The sequence below is a fragment of the Astyanax mexicanus genome, chromosome 4 (assembly GCF_023375975.1).
Source record: "Astyanax mexicanus isolate ESR-SI-001 chromosome 4, AstMex3_surface, whole genome shotgun sequence".
NCBI lineage: Eukaryota > Metazoa > Chordata > Actinopteri > Characiformes > Acestrorhamphidae > Astyanax > Astyanax mexicanus.
In genome coordinates, this window is record NC_064411.1 from 56,147,040 (window position 1) to 56,159,479 (window position 12,440).

At 40.5% G+C, this 12,440-nt stretch overlaps 1 protein-coding gene across 1 annotated transcript in view; it reads right to left on the minus strand.

Moving 5' to 3' along the window:
* Positions 1-12,440, minus strand: part of kdm4ab (lysine (K)-specific demethylase 4A, genome duplicate b) — a 42,151-nt gene that overhangs the window by 14,422 nt on the left and 15,289 nt on the right. Inside the window, exons 9-19 of the mRNA XM_049476625.1 lie at positions 12,138-12,352; positions 11,870-12,015; positions 11,592-11,630; positions 11,212-11,504; positions 9,760-9,871; positions 9,418-9,659; positions 9,133-9,316; positions 7,844-7,920; positions 6,086-6,141; positions 4,388-4,496; positions 2,982-3,170 (exon numbers count right to left, since the gene is read on the minus strand). Coding sequence (XP_049332582.1) covers positions 2,982-3,170; positions 4,388-4,496; positions 6,086-6,141; positions 7,844-7,920; positions 9,133-9,316; positions 9,418-9,659; positions 9,760-9,871; positions 11,212-11,504; positions 11,592-11,630; positions 11,870-12,015; positions 12,138-12,352 — 1,662 coding nt within the window. The remainder of the gene's footprint in view (positions 1-2,981; positions 3,171-4,387; positions 4,497-6,085; positions 6,142-7,843; positions 7,921-9,132; positions 9,317-9,417; positions 9,660-9,759; positions 9,872-11,211; positions 11,505-11,591; positions 11,631-11,869; positions 12,016-12,137; positions 12,353-12,440) is intronic.

Genomic DNA, 12,440 nt, shown 5'->3' on the forward strand with positions numbered 1-12,440 from the left:
TCTGCGCTAGAAATGCGCACTCTCTCCGCTTTTAGACTCTTTGGCCTGTTTTTCTGCGCTAGAAATGCGCACTCTCTCCGCTTTTAGACTCCTCTCCGCTTTTAGACTCTTTGGCCGTTTTTCTGCGCTAGAAATGCGCACCCTCTCTGCTTTTAGACTCTTTTGCCCCGTTTTTCTGCGCTAGAAATGCGCACTCTCTCTGCTTTTAGCCTCTTTTGCCCCGTTATTCTGCGCTAGAAACGCGCACTCTCTCTGCTTTTAGAGTCTTTGGCCCGTTTTTCTGCGCTAGAAATGCACACTCTCTCTGCTTTTAGACTCTTTGGCTGTTTTTCTGCGCTAGAAATGCGCACACTCTCTCTGCTTTTAGACTCTTTGGCCGTTTTTCGCGCACTAGAAATGCGCACTCTCTCTGCTTTTAGACTCTTTTGCCCCATTTTTCTGCGCTAGAAATGCGCACTCTCTCTGCTTTTAGCCTCTTTTGCCCCGTTTTTTCTGCGCTAGAAATGCGCACTCTCTCCGCTTTAAGACTCTTTGCCCCGTTTTTCTGCGCTAGAAATGCGCACTCTCTCTGCTTTTAGACTCTTTTACCCCATTTTTCTGCTCTAGAAATGTGCACTCTCTCCGCTTTTAGACTCTTTGGCCTGTTTTTCTGCGCTAGAAATGCGCACTCTCTCCGCTTTTAGACTCCTCTCCGCTTTTAGACTCTTTGGCCGTTTTTCTGCGCTAGAAATGCGCACCCTCTCTGCTTTTAGACTCTTTTGCCCCATTTTTCTGCGCTAGAAATGCGCACCCTCTCTGCTTTTAGACTCTTTTGCCCCATTTTTCTGCGCTAGAAATGTGCACCCTCTCCGCTTTTAGACTCTTTGGCCCGTTTTTCTGTGCTAGAAATGCGCACTCTCTCTGCTTTTAGACTCTTTTGCCCCATTTTTCTGCGCTAGAAATGCACTCTCTCCGCTTTTAGACTCTTTGGCCGTTTTTCGCGCACTAGAAATGCGCACTCTCTCCGCTTTTAGACTCTTTGCCCCGTTTTTCTGCGCTAGAAATGCGCACCCTCTCCGCTTTTAGACTCTTTTGCCCCATTTTTCTGCGCTAGAAATGTGCACTCTCTCCGCTTTTAGACTCTTTGGCCGTTTTTCGCGCACTAGAAATGCGCACTCTCTCCGCTTTTAGACTCTTTGGCCGTTTTTCGCGCACTAGAAATGCGCACTCTCTCTGCTTTTAGACTCTTTTACCCCGTTTTTCTGCGCTAGAAATGCGCACTCTCTCTGCTTTTAGCCTCTTTTGTCCCGTTTTTCTGCGCTAGAAATGTGCACTCTCTCTGCTTTTAGACTCTTTGGCCCGTTTTTCTGCACTAGAAATGCGCACCCTCTCCGCTTTTAGACTCTTTGGCCGTTTTTCTGCGCTAGAAATGCGCACTCTCTCCGCTTTTAGACTCTTTGCCCCATTTTTTGCGCTAGAAATGCGCACTCTCTCCGCTTTTAGACTCTTTGGCCGTTTTTCTGCACTAGAAATGCGCACCCTCTCCGCTTTTAGACTCTTTGGCCGTTTTTCTGCGCTAGAAATGCGCACTCTCTCCGCTTTTAGACTCTTTGCCCCGTTTTTTTGCGCTAGAAATGCGCACTCTCTCTGCTTTTAGACTCTTTTGCCCCATTTTTCTGCGCTAGAAATGCGCACTCTCTCTGCTTTTAGCCTCTTTTGCCCCGTTTTTCTGCGCTAGAAATGCGCACTCTCTCTGCTTTTAGACTCTTTGGCCCGTTTTTCTGCGCTAGAAATGCGCACTCTCTCTGCTTTTAGACTCTTTGGCCCGTTTTTCTGCGCTAGAAATGCGCACTCTCTCTGCTTTTAGACTCTTTGGCCCGTTTTTCTGCGCTAGAAATGCGCACTCTCTCTGCTTTTAGACTCTTTGGCCCGTTTTTCTGCGCTAGAAATGCGCACTCTCTCTGCTTTTAGACTCTTTGGCCCGTTTTTCTGCACTAGAAATGCGCACCCTCTCCGCTTTTAGACTCTTGGGTCCGTTTCTGACATCTAGCGTTCAAACTTTAAACCTCACATTATAAAAACCTGCTTAACAGCGGGCCAACTTTCATTCTATTTCTAAAATACCTCCGTAGTTTGGACACCCCTGTTCTAAAGCAAAAGAAAGAAAGTCCAGCTGAGTGCGTCAACATATTTTTATGCACTATAAGGTGCATTTAAAATCCTTAAAAATCCTTTAATGTTACCAGAAATTGACTTATGTATGAATTTTATCAGTCAGGTATTAAGGAGCAGTAAATCCACTCCACTTAAGTACAGCTTTATACAAGAGTTTCAGTGAAGTTTCTACAGCACTAAGGTTGGAGCAGCATTAGCATTAGTATTAGCAGCTTAGCATTAGCTCTTTCGTCGTTTAGAAGTGAGTATTATCAGCCTGTAGCCTGCTGCTAACTAACCCTGGCTAGCACTGCTGGAGCAGCATTAGCATTAGCCACTAACCATGCTAAGCGCTAGCTCTTTCTCCATTCAGAGGTGACTATATCGGACTGTAGTCTGTGTGTTTACAGTGTTAAAACAAGCTACGTGGGACAAACCGCTAGCTGATATCACCCTGGCTTATAGTCCTCAGTCTAACGCAATTAGGTGGCATGCTAATGCTCCAGCTTTAGTGCTGGAGAAATTTGGAAATCTAAGCTTACTGTAAATAAACTGAAGAACTTTACTCACCCAAATAAACAGTTTTCAGGAGAGAAATCTCGTTTAACTTTAAAATAAAATGGTGTTTTTCTTAAGAATTACAGTTTTGTTTAATTAGCTTAGCTTTACAGGCTGAATTAGAAGGAAAACATGGCGGCACTCCTGTTCCTTACTAGTGTCACATAATGCGCCTCACAATCCAGTGCGCCTTATAGTGCGTAAATTACAGAAAGTTACAATGATATAAATGTCCAGGTGTTGGGATCTCAGGTGAGCAGGCAGGTGGATCAGTGTTATCTTGTCCGTACCTCAGCGTGTGTCCCTCCTTTGTGTCTCCAGCAGGTGAAGAAGACGGAGAAGGGCCAGTCGTCCGGGTGCATGTGCACACCTGCAGCCTGAGCACAAGTAGCGTGAAACGAAGACGAGCACCGTCCGTACGAACACTGAACACAGCATCCCGACGCCTTCTTCATCCTCTTCCTGCAGTACTGACACTTCTACATATATACAGAGAGAGAGAAATACGTTCATCTATATATCTATACAGATTATATAGAGTTATATAGAGTTAATTACAGGTAGATACACTAATATCACTGAACACTGACTTTATTCTTTATGTTTATTTGGGTTTAGCATTCTAATGTTATATAGAGGTAATTACAGGTAGACACTCACTGAACACTGACTTTATTCTATATGTTCATTAGGGTTTAATATTCTAATGTTATATAGAGTTAATTACAGGTAGACACTCTCACTGATCACTGACTTTATTAATCTTTATTTGGGTTTAGTATTCTAATGTTATATAGAGTTAGTTAGTTTTACAGGTAGACACTCTAATCTCACTGATCACTGACTTTATTCAATATGTTCATTAGGGTTTAGTATTCTAATGTTATATAGAGTTAATTACAGGTAGACATTCTTACGGATCACTGACTTTATTCAATATGTTCATTAGGGTTTAGTATTCTAATGTTATATAGAGTTAATTACAGGTAGACACTCTCACTGATCACTGACTTTATTCTATATGTTCATTAGGGTTTAATATTCTAATGTTATATAGAGTTAATTACAGGTAGACACTCTAATCTCACTGATCACTGACTTTATTCTATATGTTCATTAGGGTTTAGTATTCTAATGTTATATAGAGTTAATTACAGGTAGACATTCTCACGGATCACTGACTTTATTCTATATGTTCATTAAGGTTTAGTATTCTAATGTTATATAGAGTTAATTACAGGTAGACACTCTAATCTCACTGATCACTGACTTTATTCTATATGTTCATTAGGGTTTAGTATTCTAATGTTATATAGAGTTAATTACAGGTAGACATTCTCACGGATCACTGACTTTATTCTATATGTTCATTAGGGTTTAGTATTCTAATGTTATATAGAGTTAATTACAGGTAGACACTCTCATTGTGTTTATTTGAGTTTAGTATTCTAATGTTATATAGAGGTAATTACAGGTAGACAGTCTCACTGATCACTGACTTTATTAATCTTTATTTGGGTTTAGTTTTCTAATGTTATATAGAGTTAGTTAGTTTTACAGGTAGACACTCTAATCTCACTGATCACTGACTTTATTCTATATGTTCATTAGGGTTTAGTATTCTAATGTTATATAGAGTTAATTACAGGTAGACACTCTCATTGTGTTTATTTGACTTTAGTATTCTGAGACTCACCAGTTTGAATCTGGGCAGTGGAATCCCATTGAGATCAACTGGTCTTCGATCAGCGATGTTCACAAACCTCACCTCCAAAACTGCTACTGCACACATTACATGTACCCACCTACACACACACACACACACACACACACACACACACACACATATTTATACATATCTGTTTATTTAAATAGCAACTGTGACTAACACCTAACTGTGAATCTAAGTAGCATATTGATGTTGGTAATAATATAAATAATACAATACAATTACAATACAAAAAAAGATAACTGAATCAAATACTTTGTGACCAAAATTATACTGTAAAAACAGTATTGTATTTGAAGTTTTGTATTTGCTTTTTTGTCTTTCCCATGTCTAGACTTCTCACTATAATTACATTATCAATTCAATCATTCGATATACAGACTTGTGCATTAGTATTAGCAGCTTATTGTGCTAAGCACTAAGCATTAGCTCTTTCGTCGTTTAGAAGTGAGTATTATCAGCCTGTAGCCTGCTGCTAACTAACCCTGGCTAGCACTGCTGGAGCAGCATTAGCATTAGCCACTAACCATGCTAAGCGCTAGCTCTTTCTCCATTCAGAGGTGACTATATCGGACTGTAGTCTGTGTGTTTACAGTGTTAAAACAAGCTACGTGGGACAAATCAAATACTTTGTGACCAAAATTATACTGTAAAAACAGTATTGTATTTGAAGTTTTGTATTTGCTTTTTTGTCTTTCCCATGTCTAGACTTCTCACTATAATTACATTATCAATTCAATCATTCGATATACAGACTTGTGCACGTTAACTATGTCCCATTTAGGGGTGGGCAATATTATATCATATACAATACATCGTGACACAGAAATAGCATGATATTAAAAATCCATATCGTGATAATAGGGATGTTCTGTTCTGAAAGTAATCTATTTACTGTGAAGCTAAGTGTATTTTTTGCAGAATTGTTTTAGTTTGCAGTTTATATGCATGCACTAAATATTCTTTTATTATTTTATGCTATATTATTTTGCCACATTATAATAATAATCATAATAAGAATAATAATAATAATAATACATTTTATTTCAGGCGCCTTTCTGTCACTCAAGGACACCTTACAAAGTGCAAAATAAGCATTAAATAAAACACACAAAATACACAACATTAAAAACAGGTAAAAAAGATAAAACAATGGAATAGGCAAGTTTAAAGGCGAGTTCGAGTGTGGATTTGAATTGTGAGAGTGAGTTAATTTGTCTGATATGAGGTGGTAAAGAGTTCCAGAGTTGGGGAGCAGAGCGGCTGAAGGCTTATGATTATACTGTTATACTATATTCTTGAAATCAATAAATAATTTTTCTGTTTTCCTATATCGCCAAGTATATCGTTATCGCAAAAATACCCTGAAATATCGTGATATTTTTTGAGAGCCATATCGCCCACCCCTAGTCCCATTATGTTTTTGTTGGAGAGAAATACACTTTAATGTAATTGGCCAGAAAGCTGACTTTAAAAACAAACAAAAAAAAACACTGTACTAATTAAATGTTCATTACTCTTTACAACTATGTAATTATATTATTATGCAGTCAAATTACCATTATATCAGTGACGGAAATTGCTCTTAATATTACAATCATATCGTATCGGCATCAGGACTTCATTTACAATGTGTGTGTGTGTGTGTGTGTGTGTTTTACTCACTGATTATCGCTGGTTCTCTGCAGGGCTCCTCCTCTTAAAAAACATAAACAGCAATCCTGCAAAGAGAAGGAAAACAACAGTAATATAGTTTCTTTCAACAGAATGAGCCCAAAAAACCCAAGAGCAAACCCTCACTTACTACACATAAGCATATATTATTAGTATTTCTGCCCTATTACTCCTGGGCCTACTGTTTTACTCCACTATATTTTCTGCTAGTAAATTATATTTCGTTGTTTATTTAGACAAGGACATCTTGAACACGAATTCCTCCTAAATTCTAAAGGACTGTGAACAGATTCAATAATCATATCCTGGTGTAATGGTGCGCTCTAGTGGTAAAATACGATAAAAACAACACTGTCTCTCTCTCTCTCTTTATATACCAAATCTTAAGCAACTTTAGAATAAGATATAAACATAAATAAAATAAATAATAAGTGAATCTCAAATAATCAGAATATCATTGATAAGTTGCTTTATTTCATTAATTCAGTTGAAAATGTGAAACTCTTATATAATATAGATGTATTAAACACATTAAGCATTTATTTATTTTATCGTTGATGATTATGAAGCTTACAGCCAATAAAAAAAAACCAAAATAGGTTTATCAGACAATTTGAATATTATATAAGATCAATTGGTACTTTTGGCAGTTTGTGGGCAGTGTGCCAAGTCCTGCTGGAAAATGAAATCCACATCTCCATAAAAGTGTGGGAAAACAAAACTACACTGAGTTTTACTGATTTTTTAACTGAATTTTACATTTAATTTAAAGGAAATGAAGGGATCAGAGTCTGGAGGAAGAGTGGAGAGACACACAGTCCAAACTGCTCGAGGTCTAGTGTGAAGTTTCCACCAATCAGTGATGATCAGGTTTATGGAGATGAGGATTTCATTTTCCAGCAGGACTTGGCACACTGCCAACACTACAGCCAAAAGTACCAATTGGTCTTATTATATAATATTCTAATATTCTAATTTTCTGAGACACTGATTTTTGAGTTTTTATTGTCTGTAAGCTTCATAATCATAAAATATATAAAATAAATAAACTCTTAAAATAGATCACTCTGTGTTTAATACATCTATATAATATTTGAGTTTCACATTTTGAACTGAATTATTACTGTAATATAGTAACTTTTCGATGATATTGTAATTTTTTTAGATGAACTAGTACATATATTTCACTACGTATAAAAGGTATATTTCTAAACACCACCCCACCCAGTACTCTCAGTTTCTTCTGCCCTGTTTACACAGTGTTTACATATAGAACACACACACACAGATTTCTGCTGCTACGTTCTTTCCTTAAATTTCTCCGGCTGTTGAGTTTCTTCCCGCTGGTTTCTAAAGCTCAGTGCTGCCAGGCTGGCACTGCCAACTGACCCGCCAGTCTACAGCGCCGGAAAAACGCTCTCTAATAACAGAGACTAGAAACGCTTCTTATTTCCTCTAAAATGATCCTGTCTGGTTTAAACAGCAGCAGAGCTTCTGAATATATCTACACTGATGGGCGTGGTGTTCTGGAAATGAGGTGTGTTCAGGTACATTTCTGGAGTTTTATCTTGTTTATCTTGGTAACAGAAAACACAGGAGCTCCACTGACTGAATAAAACCTAGACAGAGGCCAACAGTCAGACGTTCATTGCTATCTTGGCAACGAATAGTAAATAAAATAACGTTATTGTTCCCGTAAATGAGCTGGAGTTCCTTGCAGCCCAAAAACAAAATCTGATTATAGCTCACCTGAGTAATAGCGTTAGCCTCACAGCGTGCACACCGCCAACCTTCTAAGTTGGTGTCCCTGGGCACCCCGTAACAACCTGAGAACAGACAAAACAAGCATTAGTGAAATAAAGTTGCGTCAAACTCGCGTAACGTCCGCCACAGACACGTAACCGACATTTTAGCCACAGATCCTACATCATAGACATGAACACAACATCGTAGACGCGAATACTACATTGTAAAAGCATACCGTTCATTGTAGACGTGTACCCTTTATCGTATACACAAATGCTACATTGTAGATGCAAACACTATCGTAAGATGCAAACAGTACATTGCAAACGCGAACCCTAAATTGTAGATGCAAACCCTACATTGTAAAAGCAAATACTACATCGATAACATGCACACTACAAAGTAGACGTGAATCCTGCAAAAATCCTGCAAAAGTGTAGATGTGTACCCTACATCAAAAGGTGCGTACCCTACATTGTAGACCCTAAATGTACCCTACACTGCACACAGGTACCATACATTGTAGCAGCTTACCCTACCTCGTAAGGAATGTACCCAACATAGTAAGACGCATACTCTACCTTAAGATGCGTACCCTACATTGTAGCAGCTTACCCCACATTAAAGACGCATACCCTTCATCGTAAGATGCGTACCCTACACTGTAAAATGTGTACCCTACATCATAAAATGTGTACCCTACATCATAGACGTGTACCCTACATTGTAGAACCTAAATGTACCCTACATTGTAGCAGCTACCCCCCAATTTAGACGTGTACCCTACATAACAGTCGCGTACCCTACATCGTAAGACATACACCCTACATCGTAAGATGCGTACCCAACATCGTAAAATGGGTACCCTACATCATAGACACGTACCCTACATTGTAGAACCTAAATGTACCATACACTATACACATGTACCCTACATTGTAGCAGCGTATCCTACCTTGTAGACGCGTACCCTACATCGCAAGACACGTACCCTACATCGCAAGACGCGTACCCTACATCGTAAGACGTGTACCCAACATCGTAAGACATATTCCCTACATCATAGATGCGTACCCTACATCGTAAGGTGTGTACCCTACATCGTCGACGTGTATCCAACATTGTCGACGTGTATCCAACATTGTAGATGCCAACACTACATCGTAGACATGAACCCTACATCGTAAGACACGTACCCCACACCTTAAGATGCGTACCCTACATCGTAAGACGCATACCCTACATCATAGACGCGTACCCTACATCGTAAGGTGTACAAGGTCTACACTCACTGGTGTGAACACGAACGCTGCATTTGGAGCAGCTGACCAGCCGGCTGGTTCCGTCTGGCTCCAGGTGCGGGGTGGAGAGCGACCCCTCTGAGCTGGTGGTGAAGCACATCTCCGGGATTAACGGCTTCGTCTTCAGCTGCTCCTCAGACGCTGCGCTGCCCTGCGTCAGACTGACCAGCTCACTCTGTGCACAAATACACAAACGCAGAAATGCATGATCAACAGTCCAGTAGCTGACCGTGGTGGTGGAGTGGTGGATTAAGGTGAGGTGGGATTAATTCATACCGGTTCGTATGTATGGAACAGGCTGCACACGGCGCAGTACGGGGGCTGCAGACCCATCCGCCGGTTAAAATCCCTCTCAGCCTTGAAGCTCCGCGGCCTGTCCTGCCAAACCGGGGCCAGCAGCCGAGCCCAGGGGTCCGACTCCTGAGAGTCCACTCCCACCTCATCCACCTCCTCTAGCTCCTCGAGCTCCTCCTCCACCTCCTCCAGCTCCAGCAGTTCCTCATGCTCCTCCTGTAGCTCTAAACACACAGAAATACACACAGAGATACAGGTTACTGAGGGAGGAAGACAGGCACCGGCACCACACCGCAATAGATGGTGATGGAGATGAGTTCTCACCTTCATCACTGGAGCTTTCTTTTAGCAGAGGGTGCAGCGGGAGGACGGTACTGACGGGCTGCAGCTTCCTCTTCATACTCAGGTTCTCCTTATCAGCGCTGCTAATCTCCAACTGGAAATAAAATCACATTAAAATTGTTAAAAAGTTGGTTTTGGCAGATTAGAAAGAAGTGCATAAAATAACCTTGAATGGACAAAAGACAAGCTAAGAAAAACTATACTATACTATACTATACTACCTTAATACTCCCCCATACTATTCTATACACATCTATACTATCCTCAACTACATTATGCTATTATGCTATCCTATATTCCCTATAACATCCTATATGATCCATAATCTCCTACACTACCATATGCTATCCAATGCTCCCCTATACTCCCATATACTATCCATAACACCCTACACCACCATATACTATCCTTTACTACCTATGAAGCACTTAACTCCCATATACTACCATATTGTACCTCATACTCCTTCATGCCACCCTATACTCATCTATAGCTTACTAAACTACACTATCTATCGTATATGCCATCCTACATCACCCTATACCAACTATACAAAACCTTACTTAACTCCCCCATACTACCCTATACTATACTCCTCATAATACCCTATATTATTCCTCTACAGTATCCTATACTCCTGTATACTAACATATACACGCTTATATACTATACAATACTCCGCACTCCCCATACTACACTATGCTATTCTATACTGCCCTATACAATTATATACACCACTACTCCATGCTACCTTATAATATCCTTTTCAATTTACTACTCCCCTAGACTACTATGTACTCATTTATAGTACTCTATTCTGTCCTACATCACTCTATACTACCCTAAGCTATCTTATATTCCCTTATACTAACATATACTACCTCCTGTACCCCCCCCTAGCTATCCTATACTATCCTATTCCCTTTAGTACTTTCCAATACTCATCTAAACTATACTGTGCTCTCCTATACTACACTATACTATCCTATACTACCCTAGACCCTCCTATACACCTCTATATCACCCTCTAATTCCTATAGGGTGAAATTTATTTATAACCTTTTACTATCCTACACATCCTATACTATCCTATACTCCCCAACACTACTTCATGCTACCTTATATTATCATATTCAATTTACAACTTCCCTATTCTACCATATACTCATCTATACTACTCTATGCTATTCTATATTCCCTTATATTAACATATACTACCTTATATTATTATACCCCAAGCTATACTTTACTGTCCTATTCTTTTTACAACTTCCCTATACTTATCTATACTATACTGTACTATGCTATACTACCGTATATTACATCATTCTTCAGCATACTATTCTATACTACCTTATACCATATTATATTTGCCCTATACTGGACATGATCTAATGGGGAACCTGCTACTCATGCAGCAGCTCTATTACTGACCTGGTCCAGGTCTGGTGTTTGTGTCTCTACGCCGGGTTTGAGGTGGTCCGGTCCGGTGTCTGGTTCCGGCTCGCGTTTCAGGTCCTCTACTCTGGGGGTCTGAGGCGTACAGACGGTCATCTTGGCGGCGTAGCTGTGGACCTGCAGAGCGTCGGAGGGGCTCAGCGTCCTGTGGAACAGCAGGCTGGCCACCCCTGGCTTGGAGGAGGTCCAGGGCAGGGCAGAGATGCAGTGCAGGGCGGTGGGCACCGCTGCGATGGAGAGGGGGTTCTTCCTGAGAGCCTGAGAACAGACTGAAGAGGGGGCGGAGCTTAGCACAGCACTGTCTGATTTAATGCAACTTATGCTTTTTGCTCGGTTCCCCAACACAGCGCACTTACTGCCATCTGGAGTTTTCAGAGACGACTGGTGACGACAATCTGAAACAATAAAATAAAACAATTTTACATTACAGTACTGTTATATAATTAATCTACAGTTACAGTAGATACAGAATCACCAGCACTGTAATCTGTTGTACCCGTACTGCTCTGTAATTAATCTACAGTTACAGTAGATACAGAATCACCAGCACTGTAATCTGTTGTACCCGTACTGCTCTGTAATTAATCTACAGTTACAGTAGATACAGAATCACCAGCACTGTAATCTCCAGTACCTGTATCTTCTCTGCAGAGTCCTGCCCGCTGAGATAGTCGGCCCTTTTTCCCATAATCCACCTCTTCATCAGGAGGAAGAACGTCCTCAGGAACCTCTAAACACACACGGTGTCGCTTCGTTCCGATTCGCTGCTTAGCCACGCCGCTACAGAATACAGAACACACAGTATTGATACTCGTGAAACACGGTACGATTGCAATCTCAGTGTGTTTAGAATAAGTGTGAACATATATCATAAATAAACGTTCATTAATTAAAAAATGAACCTTTTCTTATGTTGCTCGTTCCTCTGGAGCTCCGGCTCCTGGGGGCCGAACTCCCCGGCTTTACCCCCCATGAACTCGGCTGCCTCGGGGGTGGGTTTTGAGTGGTCGATGGGTGCGTTGTCTTTTCCTGCCAGCCACAGATCATAACGCTCTGGCTGATACTTCCTCACGAACACGTCCATCGAGATCTTCACCATGTCCTTCCTACACGAACACTGCGGACACATGATCAAACAGTCAGTAGATTTGACAGATCAATTAATATGATGACTAATTGAGTTATAAATTAATTAAATTGACATT